This window comes from Siphateles boraxobius, unplaced genomic scaffold (genome assembly GCF_051911475.1).
Source record: "Siphateles boraxobius isolate OS27281-9 unplaced genomic scaffold, OSU_SipBor_1 25, whole genome shotgun sequence".
Taxonomy (NCBI): domain Eukaryota; kingdom Metazoa; phylum Chordata; class Actinopteri; order Cypriniformes; family Leuciscidae; genus Siphateles; species Siphateles boraxobius.
Window position 1 is genome coordinate 9,718,141 of NW_027508866.1, and position 17,425 is coordinate 9,735,565.

The 17,425-nt window shown below is 41.4% G+C and overlaps 1 protein-coding gene across 48 annotated transcripts in view; it reads right to left on the reverse strand.

The window, feature by feature from the left end:
* dlg2 (discs, large homolog 2 (Drosophila)) overlaps positions 1-17,425 on the reverse strand; it is a 305,321-nt gene that overhangs the window by 70,380 nt on the left and 217,516 nt on the right. For all 48 annotated transcript variants that reach the window (XR_013207082.1, XR_013207083.1, XM_077242498.1 and 45 more), the window contains one exon: positions 2,088-2,138. Coding sequence is in view for 46 of the 48 variants with exons in the window: in XM_077242498.1 (XP_077098613.1) it covers positions 2,088-2,138 (51 nt within the window). In the remaining 2 variants the exon portion in view is untranslated. The remainder of the gene's footprint in view (positions 1-2,087; positions 2,139-17,425) is intronic.

Below are 17,425 nucleotides of genomic sequence, written 5' to 3' on the forward strand. Positions count from 1 at the left end.
GCCCACGGCGACGAGCAGGCGGAGGAGCTGCCACCGGCGGCGGGTGGAGGCAGCAGCTGGCCACCGGGGCAGGATGTGCCGGATGACCTCCGTCTGCGCTTGAGCGGCAGAGAACTGTTGGATGCAGTTCTCCACCGCGTCGCCGACCAGCCCAACCTGGGAAATTGGGGAGACCAGGAACCGAACCTTGTCCGCATCCGCCATACCAACCAGGCTGAGCCAACGAAGGCGCTACTGGACCACCAAGGTGGACATACCCAGACCGATCACGCACGCTACGACACCCGTACCCCGGAGGGTGAGGTCGGATGCAGTGCGGTGCTCACCTATGAGCGCACGGTCTGGATTACCCTCGTGCATGCCATGGGTGCCCTAGCCTGCAGCAACGCCATGGCACGCAAGAGGAAACGGCTTGCCCACAGGCTTTGTAAGCTCTGCCCGTCGGAACGGACAAAACCTCACAGGCCTTAGGTGGGAGACGAGGATCCCCCCAAAAGGCAGCGGCCGCCGGACACAGGTGCACCTGTGTCGACAGACCGCTCCAATGGAAGGACACCTCGCAACCCTTCACCGTTCCTCCATCAAGGGTAATGAGGGGGAAAAGCTATTCAGGCAGTTTCTGGCAGAGAAAGATGCTGTTCACCACCTGATAAGCTCTCCATGCATTTCGGGAAAGAAAGGCATTGGGGCGGCGAGCTGAGAACCAGCGCGGCCCGCCCCAAGATACCAAACTCCAGATTCCAACCGAGACTGAACGGGACACGGTGGAGGTTCCACTCGAGCCCGGCAGCCTCGGCGGCCCGTTTCAGCATAGCTGATAATTCTGGATCCGGCTCGGGCAACATTGAACTCCCGGAGGGAGACAATGCAGCCGAGTCATCATCTCTAGAAGTCAGCTCACCCTCCGATGCTGCAATCGGCGTCCTGTCCTCCAGGGGAGCCCCGAGTGAAACCGCTGGCCCACCCATTACAGATGGACCAGCAGACAACACAGGAGGCTCCAGTGGTTGCAGTGGGAGGGAGGAGTGAGGAGCCCACAGGGAATGGTTACCGGGCGGGACATCCAACACTATCCTCCGGTCACCCATCCCACACAGCACCCGAGGGGGGGGGCATGGTAATGGGGACTCGCTCTCCGCGAACGAAGGCAAGTCTCGCCCTCAACACTGCGACAGTCATGTTCCCACAGTGAAAACACGAGCTGTCCACAAAAGCTGTCTCAGCGTGCTGTAAGCCCAAACACGTGACACAACAGTTGTGACCATCAGAGAGAGACAGGGAACGACCGCACCCAGAAACGCACTGGCGGAATGACATCTTGAAAAAGACGCAAACGCACCCGTGTTGCTCTTTCAGAAAATAGGACCGTCACCAGTGCCGGAGCACACAGGGGAATGACCGCGGCAACACTGAACAGAGAACTGAAACAGTGAAGCACTCACTTTTCCGCCCTCTAACCAGCCATCAACACACACAAACATTTAGAAATTTGTTGCTGTTAAAACAGCAGTTGAGAGCTCAAAGCTCGCGATCACCGCTGCACTCGCGCTGTAGAACACCAGCACTGGGAGAGTCTTCCTGAAGAACACCGACACACTCGCTCGTTGTAGACAACAGCACTCTCAGAGACATCAAACGATCGGCTTCGAAGCGAAAGGCAACTAGTGCGTGCATCCACTTCCGTATTTATACCCGCGCCGCGGGGGCGGAGTGTGTGATGCGAATCACGCACGCCAATTACATTGGCTCGTTCAATAGTACTCGAAGAGGACAGGCTCTCTAGCGAGATCCCAATTCAGTCGACGTCGACTACGTCCGACGTTATCGACTGAAAGGGAACTAAACGCAATCATCATTAAATCAAACGATCCCCCATTTAAAGTTATTACTAATCACAGGCTAAACTCGTACCGTGATTGGTCATGTTTTATGTTTACACGTTTCAAGATCATGCTCACAAGCCAAGCTGTGAATGATTGGATTACCAGGCGTAAGAATCCACACGAGCATAAAACATGACATGTGCCTAATATGTGCCTACGGTTACAGCATGTATCTATGGATGTGAGAGAGAGACAGACACTTACCCGCTCTAATGTAATCTCTTCAAATTCATATTCAATTTCTGTCCCATTTACCTATTGGAGAGAAAAAAATAAAATCCCATTAGATGTGTTTGCAAATGCAATTCAAAAAGGGCATTAATCATTTAACCGTCACATTAAATATCTAACTGTGATGACAAAATATCATCCTAAAACTGTAGCAGGCAAATGATGTGGAAAGAGGTTCATAACAGTTCAAAACATGTGATAGCTAAAGAACTAAATTAAACCCGCTGTGATTGCTAAAGTGATGCTACATATATTATCTTGAAAGGATAAGTCAAATAAACTCTGAAAAACATCAGCATTCATCTCCTTCTCCTTGACTGAAATAGAACAGGGGCTTTCATACATCTTCAGCAGACATTGAGCCTCATATCTATTCAGCTCACCGTGTCAGCCGTAATTGTCTAAATCTGAGTCCGGACACTAAAATCCATAATCATTTACCTGCTCGTACAATGGGACCAGGCCTATGAGGCAGACATGCTGGCTCAAGCAGCCCTTGAGAGATGAATTCATACTGAACGCACATTGAAAGACATCTAATCCAATTTCAAGTTCAATTTCAAATGAGGGTCATGTTTGTGCTCGATCGGAGACGTTCATCTTAATTATTCTTTAATAAGTGAATTTAAAGTAATGGCCACATGACACAAGAGCTTTTGAAAACCAGCATGTCTGCTCTCACATTCATAATTTGAGCATATACAACAAACATGCTCCACATTTGACAGCTTCAAGGACATGTCTGAGGTCAGGTCAGTAAAATGCCATTTAAAGAATGACAATTTTAGATGAACCGTTTTAAAAGCTGACAAATTACAAAGAATCGACAATGTAGGCTACAATGAATTACTATTAGACACCATTATTATATTAAACATGTCCCTGGTCTAATTGTTCATGATTCATGAATAATAATTTTACTTAATATCATATCATAATAACTATTATCAAAATGTTTATATTTTGCTTAATTGGCTATATTTTGTTATAATAAGATTTTTATGTAATATATTATTTACTATTTTAGGAATATACACTACCGTTCAAAAGTAAAAATCCAGTAATACAATAATGTTGTGAAATTTGAATATAACTATAGCAGAAATGCATAAACTTTTATCTATTAAATGCCTTACTGTACACCCAATTTGTGTATGTTTTAACAACTAAGGAATGACATAACATCATTAGGTGGTAACCAACATCATTTCACAGGTGCTGTCCATAGAGCTTGTTGTGCTTGTTGATTTAATGAAGTGCCTCGATAATAAGGCAGCCTTGGCCTTTACAGAGAGTGTCCATGTTTCACATTTTGACTTATTTTTTTAAACTGAGGGGAGTATATCAGACAGCTGGAGAAAGAGAAACAGTCATTCATGGCTAATTGAAACCCAGTGAACAAGCTCATTTATGCCTCAGCCACCTCAGCTGTTCAACTGCTCTTCTCAGAGCAACATGACCTTTCATTTACAGCATCAGTTGGAAGCCGCTAGACTACACCCGCTCTTAAACATGAGGACCAAACAGATGTCAAGAGCGCAGAGCTGAACGCAGTCTCTCACTCCACAACATTTCTCAAATTAACTCATTTGTTGAATTCTGGCTGACGTTCTTCAGTCATGCGGGAAGATGCGATAACATATTTGGTCAGCTGGTCCAGAGTTGACACCAGGATGAATTTTGGATGGGATACAAATATGTACTCTAAAATTATGCTAAAATAGGTGTTTTTGTTCTATCATCAAAAGACAGACAGCACATATAGATAGGGGTGGGCGATATACCGGTAGAGATTTTGGACTGTCGTCTCTATCGTGCTCACGTGACGTTGCTGTGCAGCGCGCAGATCATGAAAGCTTATCGTTTACATGTGTTTTTAAGCAGTGTGGTTTAAAAACAGTTGATTTTAAACCGTTATGCGCGCGCTCTCTGAGAGAATGTTTCTGAGCGCTGTCTGAAAGACGAGCTCACGTGAAGCCGCTGCTCATAGAGCGTATGAGAACTGAACTGGGTGCTTTTTGCCGCCTGGGCTTGAGCGGTTAAATACACATACTTGTATGTCAAAATGTCCATGTCTTTGCAAGTAAACAGTCATTTATGTCTTAAGCGAACGTAAACAGAGTTCATGTGAACGCAAGAGTATATTGGATACGTGTAGTCGCTCTTAAAGGGACAGCGTCCAAATTTACAGTACCTGCTGTCATTGTTAAATACTTTTGTATTTAATATATTTTTATACATTTGATTACTTTATTATGCATTTTTTGTAGTATTTCTAGTGCTTGAAGGTTTTCAGATACGTCTATTTCATGCGTGTCTGTTCTATTGTAGTTTGCTTTCTTTGAGCTTTCTTTATCACTGTTTACTTGTCTTTAGTAAGCTTGAGTTCTTTTATATCAGTTTTTGAAATTATATTGAAAATGGTGATGATAATTATGAAATTTCAATGATATCAAAAATTTTGATATCAGAAAAACCTCAAATAACTATATTGTGATATAAATATCGTTATTGTGAAATAAAATTACTCATATCGTGACATAAGATTTTGGTCATATCACCCACCCTTAAATATAGACATTAAAAAACAATTAAAATGAAATAAAATAAAATGGAAGACTTTACAGTAAGGCTCCATTTGTTAACATTAGTTAACATGAATTAAAATGAAAAATAACATCTAAAACATTATTAAAACTTAGTTAATGTTAAATTCAACATTTACTAATACATTACTAAAATCAAAAGTTGTATCTGTTATTACTATTTACTGGAACTAAGCTGACTTTAAAAATGAACAGCTTTAAAATAACGTTAACAAAAATAAATAAATACTGAAACAACTGAATTGCTCACTATAAGTTAATTTTAAGTGATGCATTAACTGTAGTGATATCAGTTCAAAATTGTGAACCATAGATACATATGCATAACCCCAAAACACCCCAAACATTAAAAATACATAACATAAAATAAAACAAAGTAAGAAATAGTTATATAAAATAAAAAAATAAAAAATAAACTGAAAATTACGAACCACAAATATATATGCATAACCCTAAAACACACTAAACGAATATATTTTTTTAAATAGTAAAAATTAAGCGAAATAGATCAAGTGAAAATTACGAACCACAGATACAGAGAAATTATTCATCTAATACAATCATTATTGATTTCATATGAGTACTTTCTGGTACAGTGGTGTGAACATCGCTATAGAGTGATAAATGGTTCAAGTTCAAATTCCCAAGGAGTTTACTTTAAGAAACCAAGCAATATAGAAATTTGTGTCAGTGGATGCAGACTTTATTAGCACGAGGATCCCTCAGAAAACACTAAAAGTACATCACATGTGACATGATCCACAACAGCTCAAATTTACCATTAAATCTGGTCAAAATCCTGTATCAGATGTGGCCATTTTGTTTATTGTCGAAGCCAGACTGTTATTTATTACCAGTGTACACAAGTTCCTCTGTTTGGTGCTAACTAATCAGAGCAGCGGTAGCAGTCGCTTCTCCACAGTTTCATCAGCAAGAGCTCTTCAGAACACCCTGCATCCATCGCTCTCAAAGCACACAGAGCTGAATATGGCTACAAACACAATCAGAGAGATAATTGATGGATGTGATAATCGACAGATGTGCATGAGAAACCGATAAGACTGAGTAAATGAGATCATTAACAAACGGCAGCGCACATCAGAAAAGAACAAACCCCCTTATCAGCCGACTTGAGACACTGATAATCACACGCACTTCATCTGGAGAACTTTTCTTTAGGTCAAGACAAACATGGCCTTTCCATCTTCCCCCTGAAGAAATGACCCAATTACTGGGTTTTGATTGGCATTAGCATTCTGAGCCGCATGGTGTTGCAAATGTGAGACGCTGGGGACCGTGGGTGAGTGCAGCTGCAGAGGAGAGTTCACGATGCAGCATCCGGGGCGTAAAAGCTCACATTAAACTGGTGAGTCACTGTAAATGTGGCAACACACAAACCCGCGAATGTACGACGCGCTTCAATGCGTTCATCCACACAGCTTGTGCAAACGACACAGAGCGGGTCATGTTCCCATGACGACTGTTTGACTATAATGCAGGAACTGGGCACTTTCAAGCAGAAGCTTTCCCTTTAGAGTTCTGGCCGATGGGATGGCATATTTTGTACGCCCATTGCGGTGATTAAACACAAAATATCCCTCTGGCTGCGACATCATAAGACTCGGTTTCCTCAATACACCCATGTGGATTAATTAGCACTATGAACTAGCCAATGTTATTCCTGACAGCTAATGGAAACAACGATGCTTTTAAAAGTAGGCAGAAAGGGTCATTTTGCTTGGAAGTTATTTAACAGTTACGCAGACTGAACACGCTTTCAATAATGCTGTATTAATCCTGTCGCCCCCTTGATTATCTTCAGTGCTAATTCTAACTGAGCTCTGTTCCCAATACAGTTACAAAGTGAGCACAGTGGTGGCTTCATAATTAACAGTAATTAACCAGATTTCTCGACAGGTCTTAAACTATAGGCAGCAGCAGGTTAAGATGTTAACTGTAGTGCATGTGTCAAAAATAGCATCCTAACCATCATGGAATACCAAAAAAGATTCATCTTTCAATAGAGTTTAACATTAACATGTTGCTAAGCTACCTATGCAATAGTCTAAAAAGCACACAAAATACATAATACATGCAAATCGTCTCAGGTTACGTATGTAACCCTGGTTCCCTGATAGGGAACGAGACGCTGCGTTTGAGACGCGGTGGGAACGCTCTGCGTGATTACGTCATGAAGCACGCGTAAAATCAGTCCAATGGAAGCCCACTACGACATAGGTGACGTCATAGACCAGGAAACTATAAAGCAGCCCTGAAATCAGACCGCGACAGCTTCTGAAAAACCTGAAGCAAGTCGATCAGGGCATGCAGGAAGTATGGCAGGCAAACGCAGCGTCTCGTTCCCTATCAGGGAACCAGGGTTACATACGTAACCTGAGACGTTCCCTTTCAAGGGAACTCGAGCTGCGTTTGAGACGCGGTGGGAACCCCCTACCCACTACGCCATAGTGACAAATGCCCGTTCTGTGTGAAGTCCTGCGCACACTAAGAAGCAAGCAACCTCGCCCCAGGAGTGGAGAGGTCAAGGTCATAAAACCTGACAAATGTAAGCGGAGAGGACCATCCTGCCGCATTACACACGTCAAGAAGGGAAACTCCCGGAATTAAGGCCATAGAGGCCGCCATACTCCGAGTAGAATGGGCCCGCACAGCCATAGGTGAAGGCTGTCTGGCCGCTTCATAAGCCAGTGAAATAACCTCGACTATCCATTTACTCATCACCTGTTTAGATGCAGGGCATCCTCTCTTGAGTGACCCAAAACAAACAAATAATTGCTCAGATTTACGCCACAGAGCAACTCTGTGAACGTAGGCATCTAAAGCCCGGACTGGACATAACAGGTTAAGCTGTTCCTGATCTGGGGTATTAAAGGGAGGAGGATAAAAGGCCTGCCGCACTATTGGGCCCCCAACATTTAGTGGGACCTTAGGAATATAACCCGATCTAGGGTAGAGGAATGCTTTCACCATACCAGGTGCAAATTCCAGACATGAAAGAGCAACCGACAGAGCATGTAAATCACCCATTCTCTTGATAGACGAAATAGCAAGGAGAAATATAGTCTTTAGAGTGAGGAATTTTTCTGAAACCTCCTCGATGGGCTCGAAGGGAGCCAAGGCCAGACCCTCAAGTACAATGGCCAAATCCCAAGCCGGTGCTCTAGATTGCAGTGCAGGCCTGAGCCTCAATGTACCACGGAGAAAACAAATAATAAGAGGATCTCTCCCAAAAGAAGCCCCGAGAGGGGTGATAAGCAGATATAGCCGCTACGAACACCTTTAAGGTGGAGGGAGATAACCCAGCAGAGAAACGGTCTTGAGGAAATCGAGAACTGTACCAACCGGGCAGTTAACAAGATTTAAAAAACGTTCTCCACGCCATGTAGAGAACAGTTTCCATTTCAATGTACATAGTTTTCTCGTGGAAGGAGCTCTGGATTGAAGGACGGTCTCAACGACCTCAGTCGAGAGACCGGTTTATATGAGCTGGGCCCCCTCAGAGGCCAAGCCCACCGTTTCCACAACTCCGTTAAACCCCTTTTCTGTTATGTGCAGGACCCATAGAGAAATATTTGGCAGAAGTTTCCACGCTGCCAGAAATTCCGATAAGGGAACCAGTCTCTCGAGACTGGCATCTGGATTTGATTGAACAATCATTTCGGCGCCCTGAAGCGGCGAACCGGCAGGGAACAACCGAACTGACCGTTCTACAACCCTCCTCAGAGGATTGAACGGGGACGCTGACACTTCGGCGCCCTGAAGCGGCGAACCGGCAGGGAACAACCGAACTGGCAGCGCTGCGACCCTCCTCAGAGAGTCGCACCCCAAGTAGAACTCCCGGGAGCATTGATATCGGGGACTCGTCCAAAGATCTCCCATAGAAGCTCCGCCACCTCGGGGTGAAGTCTCCATTCCCCGGGCCTCAGCCCCTGCCTCAACAGGATATCTGCTCTGATATACGAGATCGTCAGTGTGTTGTCCGGACCCTCCCCCGAGCGACCACTCATGATCACTCCCGACTTGTGAGGGAAGCATACGTCGATAGCATTATGCGCTGACAAGAAACCCCCAACACTGGGCGAGGAACCAAGGTTCTTCCACATGACCGAGGCACGAAGGCATAGCCGCGTGACCTTGATCATGCGAAAACGGATTTCCCCTCGGAGAAAACCCCTTGGTCCTGAGCCACCACTGCAGGGGTCTCATGTACAGAAGGCCAAAAGTAATTACGTTGAACGCAGCTGACATGAGACCCACAGTCTGAAACTGTTTCACAGTGAGTGACTGGCCTAGATAAACCCATATTACACCTAGAAAATGGTCCTCTGAGCTGGGAGGATCACACTCTTCTGGCGTTGAGTGGCAAACCCAACATCTTTATATGAGACAGAACGACATCTCGATGCTGAACTGCCATATGCTCAAATTGAGCTAGGATCAACCAATCGTCGATATAATATAATACGCGAATGCCCTGGAGTCTCAAAGGAGCCAGAGCTGCATCCACGCATTTTGTAAAGGTGCGGGGTGATAAACCTAGGCCAAATGGAAGAACCCGATATTGGTAAGCTTCGCCCCCGTTTTTAAAGCGAACCTCAGGAACTTCCTGTGATGAGGATGGATAGATACTTGGAAGTACGCGTCCTTCAAGTCTACTGAGACAAACCAGTCCTCGGACTGAATCTGTGATACAATCTGTTTGAGTGTAAGCATTCTGAACTTGAGTTTCTGAACTCTGCTGTTTAAATGGCGCAGATCTAGAATAGAACGCAACCCTCCATCCTTCTTTGAAACAATGAAGTAACGGCTGTAAAACCCTGACTCTCTGCTGGGAGGAGAAACCCTTTTTATAGCTCCTTTTTGAAGAAGTGTCAGTACTTCCTGCTCCATAACCAGAGCCTGCTGTGAGCCCACTACCGTAGGGAGGACTCCCTGAAATCTGGGCGAACGAGAACCGAGCTGAATTCTGTAACCCTTTTCTATTATGTGCAGGACCCATAGAGAAATATTTGGCAGAAGTTTCCACGCTGCCAGAAATTCAGATAAGGGAACCAGTCTCTCGAGACTGGCCTCTGGATTTGATTGAACAATCATTTCGGTGCCCTGAAGCGGCGAACCGGCAGGGAACAACCGAACTGACCGTTCTACAACCCTCCTCGGAGGATTGCACAGGGACACTGACACCTCGGCGCCCTGAAGCGGCGAACCGGCAGGGAACAACCGAACTGGCAGCGCTGCGACCCTCCTCAGAGAGTCGCACCCCAGTGGGCGCCGAGGAGAAACGATTTCTCAAAACCGTCCCTCCTTTCTCTCGGCAGGACTTCTTGTCTAAGCTTTATTAGAGATGACGACAGTCCTCTTTTTATTTAGGTCTTGCCTACCTCTAACTAGCTTAGTTCCTACGACCCTCCTCGGAGGATCGTAGGAAAAAGCAGGCACCTCGGCACCCTGAAATGGCGAACCGGCAGGGAGACCGAACTGACTGCTCTACGACCCTCCTCGGAGGATCGTATGGGGACGCTGACACCTCGGTGCCCTGAACGGCGAGCCGGCAGGGAACAACCGAACTGGCAGCGCTGCGACCCTCCTCAGAGAGTCACACCCCAGAGGGCGCCGAGGAGAAACGATTTCTCAAAACCGTCCCTACCCCGGAGGGGACCACCCTTAGAAGCCTGATAGCCTCGGCATCAGGTCTTTTTTTTTTTTTTTGCACTCTATGCCAGTTTCAGGAACACAGATTGGTGAGGAAGAAACCTCTGGAATGCCGCTGAAAGGTTTAGTTTTCTTGAAAGCGGAGCGTCCAGAAGAACAGACATTTTTATCTTTCTTTATTTTTATATATCAGAAAAACGTATACATATAAACACATATATATATATATATATATATATATATATATATATATATATATATATATTCTCGAATATATTCTCGAATAGAGTCAATGCTGACATCCTCACATTCATCTATGTCCTTTAATACTTTACCCACCAGTACTGCCTCATGAAATTTAATTATTATTAAAGATGGCTGGTGGGTAACTTCGGGGTTAAAAAATGATGACGCCGAATCGGGAGAGAGAAAGCTCGCAAGCGTCTCTATAATCCAAGGCACTGTCATACCATGATACTAAATATCCATAACATTACTCTAGTTAGACGTTTGGGTATTAAACACATAAAATAGAAACCGGTTTATTCCACGATCTCGACACCTCAGTGAAAAAAACAGTAGTCCCCGACGAGGAGGTTGAGATACAGAGTTTTCCTGTTTTTTTAGATATATTTCATCTAATAAACTCTTTTTATTGTCACTCTCATAATGTTCAGCTGTCCAGTAAATATTTAACTAGCAACAGCATTAGAAAAACCTCCTTTAAAAAATCTCCTCTTTATTCAACAGAGTTATGAGCTGCCTATTTATTGAAAAATCAAACATCTGCATTTTTATTAATATTTTTATTTGTTTTGTTCACTTTTTCTTAACAAAACACTGACGATACCAATTCCTCGGAACTGGAAATCGCAGCACACTGGATCTGCAGGTGAAAGCTGAGATAGGGTGGGGCCCGTCCCAACGCACGCTGTCAGATCCGTTTGCGAACCCCAAAATGCGAGTCGCCGCCGTGTCTAGGCAACAGCGGGACCCGCGCGGGGAGAGCGAACCAAACCATTCTCCTCAAAGAACGATAGGCAAGAGCGGAGCGTCTTCATAGCTAGACTCATACAATGCTCACAATCAGCCCCCTCGAGGACTAACTGGGCATGCTCCACTCCCAAACAAGCAACACAAAGCTGATGTGTGTCCCCACCCGTAATATAACGAGGGCAGGGAACAACACACCGTCTATAATCTTGCTTGCTCGCCATAATAATGATAGATATATTGGGCTTGACAGACAACAATAAGTAGACAAGGACAGATATACAGAGAGCGCTTGCTGAAGGTGCAGAAGCTGTCGCGGTCTGATTTCAGGGGTGCTTTATAGTTTCCTGGTCTATGACGTCACCTATGTCGTAGTGGGCTTCCATTGGACTGATTTTACACGTGCTTCATGACGTAATCACGCAGAGCGTTCCCACCGCGTCTCAAACGCAGCTCGAGTTCCCTTGAAAGGAAAACTGAGCTTACATGAGATAATTATTTTTGGTATTAAATGAAAGAAAATTTACCACCAAGGATGCATTTATGTAAATAATTTTTAAGTAATATTATTCGAATTTAACACGTTTTCGATTTTATTTTTTTTTTTTTTTTTTTTTTTTTTTTTTATCATTTAAACGTGACTTTTCTTTTTTTTTTTTTTTTTTTTTTTTTTTTTTTTTTTTTTTTTTATTTAACAATCAGGCATACATACAAACAAACCAACATAGTGCAGTAGTGAGCAATCTTGTAAATCCATACTTCCAGCAGTGACAAGAGTGATTTAAGTGTTTAAGTGTGTATGTGTGCGGGTGTGAGTGTGGTTATGTGTATGTGTGTGTATGCGTAAACAAAGTAACCGTTTATTATGTATTACCATTGTTATTACCATCACCATCCCACTTCCCACTACCACCATATTGCCAATATTGTGTTGGTAGATTTTTTACTTCCATCCTTCCTCCTATGTAATAATTGCCATTGTCAATCCTGCATAAAATACGACATAATAAGATAATATAATATAAGATAATATAATATAACCTTCCCCCTCATCTCATCAGTCCATATCTTTTCCTATTTTTTTTTTAATTTTTAATTTTTTTTTTTTTGTGTTATGTGTGTTATGTGCAATGTCTAAGGTGCATTAAAATAGGGAGTACAGTGCGAGAGTGTCTCAAATTGGGACAGAGATGCTGTCCCGTTGAAACCACTTCTCGCCTGTCTAGCCTGCCTTGGTGTTTGTGAGGTTTTTCCATATATCCTTAATCCTTCTTTTTTTTATTTATTTATTTTTTTTTTTTATTCTATGTTGTGGTGCATTAAAAACCCATGAAGAGATAAGGGGGAAGTTATTGCACTAGTGATGACAATGATATCTAATTCTAAAACAGCATTGACAATGGCAATATTGATGATGATAATAATAATAATAATATTAATAATAATAATAAACGACAATGATGATGGCAGTGGTGATCATAACGGTAAGAGCAAAAAACAGCAACAACAGTAGTTACAACAATGAAAAAAAAAAAAAAAAAAAAAAAAAAAAAAAAAAATGAAAATAGTAATCATAACAGTAACAGTAAAGATAGCAATAACAATGATGACAGAAACAAGTTTAAACAACTAATATGAATATTCGTGGGTTGAGTAAGAAGGTGAGAGAAGTCAGAGTTGAAAACAGAGAAAGGATTCATAGCTGTAAGAGGTCAGAAAGTGTTGGACGGCAGGGATCAGTTTCAGATGTGTTATTATGAAGGGGAGATGCGAGTTCCATTGCCATGAAGTCTGTTATAAGATTTTTCCAGATGTTAATGTGTAATTTATTTCTGGTTTTCCAGTTCATGAGGATAGTTTTCTTGGCGATGGCTAGAGCTGTGAGGAGTATTTTAGAGTTTATGGTTTTATCAGTTATTATTGTGAGGTCCCCCAGCAAGCAAAGGGAAGGCGACATTGGGATGTGGCAGCCAACTATAGTTGATAGTGCCTGTGTGACCTCTTCCCAAAAGTGTTTTCGATTTTAATATATTTTAAAATGTAATTTATTCCTGTCAAAAGCTGAATTTTCAGCGTCATTACTCCGTAATGCGTCTTCGGTCACATGAAATCATTGTTGTAAATGGAAGTTGTAAATAAAACAAAGATAACTGGAGGGCGTTTTACAAGAAAATACTATTTCAGTTTTTCTGAAACGTGTTACAAGGAATTTCTTTGCAATTAATTGTGAAATTTACTGGGAATTTCTGAGTGAAAGTTGTTTCTACACTTTGTTTTCAACCATGCTGATTTGGCACTCAAGAAACATTCATTATTATCAGTGATGAAAACAGCTGCACTGCTTAATATTTTTGTGGAAATCTTGATACTTTTTTTCAGGATTCTTTGATAAATAGAAAGTTCAAAAGAACAGCATTCGTTTAAAAACCGATATCTTTAGTAACATTAGAAATGCCTTCAGTTTCAATAATCTTTTAACAATGTATTGTATCCTTGCTGGAAAAAAGTATTGATTTCTTAAAAAAAAAAAAAAAAAACTTTTAGAATGTAATATGTACAGTATAATAAAAAAAGCTTGCCTTAGAGTTTGACCAAAACTGTTTACCTTAGAACTGTATCTTATGCATAACTGTGCATCTTTATAGCAATACATTATAGTCGACCTAACACCTATAATTTTCACAACCAGAAGATTTTGGAAAGACATCCAGCATTATAACATAGCCCACTGAATGCTTTGTTTGTATCAAATTAAATATTTAATCTTCTCTAAGGTCTATTGCTCTCCTTTATATATAATGTTTGGCAGCTTCACACACTTTGTTTTTTCAAAATCTTTCAGAAGCGTCAACAGATAAAAGTGACACTTCTCATTTCTTTCATGACTCCTGAGAAAAATCTGTCTTTTAAGCTTGATTTTTTTAAACTAGCTTTGATACTTCCTTGACAAACATCACAAAGCCCACATAGCACTTAACCTAAGGCCAATCTGCACACTAAAGCAACTGAGGTTCCTTTTAATAAAGTGAACAGATGACACTGTACTGGGTGAGCGAATGTGTTTGCGCAAGATAAATATATGCCATGAATACATGCATAATGAGCTTGATTCGGTCCTTTCCCGCTGGGTTTACTGCAGCACACCTTTCTTTTCTCTCTGGGAAAGTGTAGAGTCTTTATATCTCCTCAACAGCGACTCAATCCATTGGATCAACCCAATCTCACAGGAAACGTAACTCTTGTATGAGGTGGCAATTTCATATGTAAACATATGATGTGAATCATACGAAAATGTACATTTTTTATTTAAAAAAATGAGGGTCCACCCCTAACCCCATCCATAAACACAACCGTCACTGGGGCGTAAGCAGATCGTAACAATTCATACAAATTAGCCACAAATTCGCCAACACGTATAAGATTATATTTGAATGCAACTGTGATGTATGGATCACACAGGCCTCCATTACCTCTAATCACAGCAACACATTTTAACACTAGTTCTGTTACCCATCTACCCCTCCCACAACTCAGATAATTCAAAGATTGTGTGCGTAAATCTAAAACGCAGCGTACGTTAAATCCCAGTGTCACCATTTTAATGATAAAATAAAGTTCTCAATGAAAAAAGGGTCAGTGAATTCATTCTACTTTAGAGATTTACATTTTGGGAGCACAGAACATGCGCACGCGCACACACACACCCACGCACACACACAGTGTTTATAGGCTAAACACCTGCTCTACTGGAGCAATCCATCATAGTGTTCTCTTTTACCAGAACTCTATCTTCACTCTCTTGTTCACTCGTATTAGGATATTAGAAGTTCTATCAAACAAAGACAGGTGCTTAAAGCAGCTGATAATCAATATAATCTCATACGTACTCCAACACAAGTCCACAGCAGGCTTTAAATTGAGAACAGCAGAAAAAAAGGGGGGAAAGCAATTAAACCGTCTTAACAGCAACATTAAGTGTGTTGCTGGATTCAGGATGTCACGGTCGATCTCGCATTGTTGATGAAAGTATGGCGCTTTGACTAAAACACGGCACATCCGCAGTTATCTGGATATGCCTTGCTATTAATATTTCATTACTGAGACGCCGGCAGAGAAACGAGAATCAAATTAGATTAACCTCAGTGAACGTGAAGAGTGTGTGTAAGAGCCATGTGGAACGGAGGAGATTCTTTTAATGAAACAGAGCAAGAATAGTGGGATATTTCTCATGATATCTTTCTGATGTAATGGAGGAAGAGAATCTTTTTAACCTCCATTTAATCTCATTGTCGTTTAAGAGAAACAATTGAGTGGTTAAAGAGATATTATTTGTGATTTATCTTTCTTATAACAAAGCTGAAACAGAAAAAAAAAGAAAAAAGAATGAGCGTTTTAGGTTGTTCATAAATGGCTGGCTGTTTCTGGACATGGTCAAATTACAAAACTGCAATAACAGGAAAAAACACATCATTTTGGAGTTTGCAGGAAACAGACAAAACCTTCCTCTACCGACTCAAGGTCAAGCGGTGTTGTTAACATGTTTGTGTGCGCGCTCTTTGCGCTTCGTGCCGAGTACTTATCGCTCTGTGTTAGAGTCTGATTCAACACTACTTTCCCTCTCTGTGTTCTTTCACTCAGTCCCATCACCTGTTCTATCATGTGCTCAATGTTTTCTCCTCCTGCATTTATCTACCTCATTAGTTCTGATTCAAAATGAAAAGCGCCGTGCTGCCAACAATTTTTCACTCGGAAATTGATAATAAATTTCACTATTAAGATACGGCAAGTATCACAATGAATTAAATATGAAATTTTGAAGCAGAAAGACTGAAATAGCATTTTTTTGTAAAACATATTCCAATAATGTTGTATTTACAAATTCAAAAAAACAATAGGCAACCACCATCTAAGGCAGAATACTATGAAATGGAATCTCATAATTGACTGATATGGAACGCTCTACATAGGTGGCTTCATGTGAAGCACAATGTATACTCCAATTGAATTTGACAGAACTGTCCTCTAATATGCATAAAAATACAAAACAGAAATATTGAATACAAATTTATTTTTAGATCACACTTTTCAGATGAGCATACTCAGCTTTTTTTGGATCATTTTAATAATGAAGTATACGTGCCTTCATTGAAATGCTGCCTATGTAGGCAGCTCATAAGGTTTTGGAACAAAGCTTCAACTCTATAGCCTAGTGTATCATATTTGATACACAAATTTCTAAGGGCTCTAACATGATCAAAACTATTGTACACAATCCACTACATGCCTTCTGCCGTGTGATTCATATAGCATACTAAAAGACCTTTTAGTATAATTCTAAAAATGTTCACCTTTAGGTCGTGGTGCACGTGTCTTTTTGCTGTCATAAAATGATTATTGGGAGATATATAGATATATATATTTTCCCAGTCTTATTTTTTGTCATTGAAGATTTCTTAAAAGCAGTGTTAAAATATAGGCTCATATCGTTCAAGTGAACTCAATATTGTGTATTGTCACACCCCTAATATAGAGTGATAATTGATACTTATACAGTATGCTAACTTTTTGGCCATATAAATACCACTACACCAAATTGCAATTTCCCTTTTGGAAGAGCTCAATACCTATATCATAATATATGAGCCATAAAACCTTGATGAACAACATGTTGAGTAACATATGTATGCATGTTTCTGGCTATTATTTCATATGCTAGGCTTTACAGGGTTAATTTCTCTAAACCAGTGGTTCTCAACTTTTTGACTTGAAGCCCCCCCATTGCCCAATTTAACCCCCCCCCCCCTCCCTCCCTATATTTGTAGTAATACTGCTGCAATTAAATAATTGTAATATATTGTTATTTTTTAATTTAATGATAATACTTTAAGTAATCCTAGTCAGTCCAGTCTCCTTGGTTATCAACCATTACTCAAAACCAACTGTTCATCAAATCTCTCTCATACATCCCACCCAAAACGACACAGAACTTGATTAATATTTCAAGCTCATAAAAGAAAAGCTTTGTGAAAAGCCAGTGCT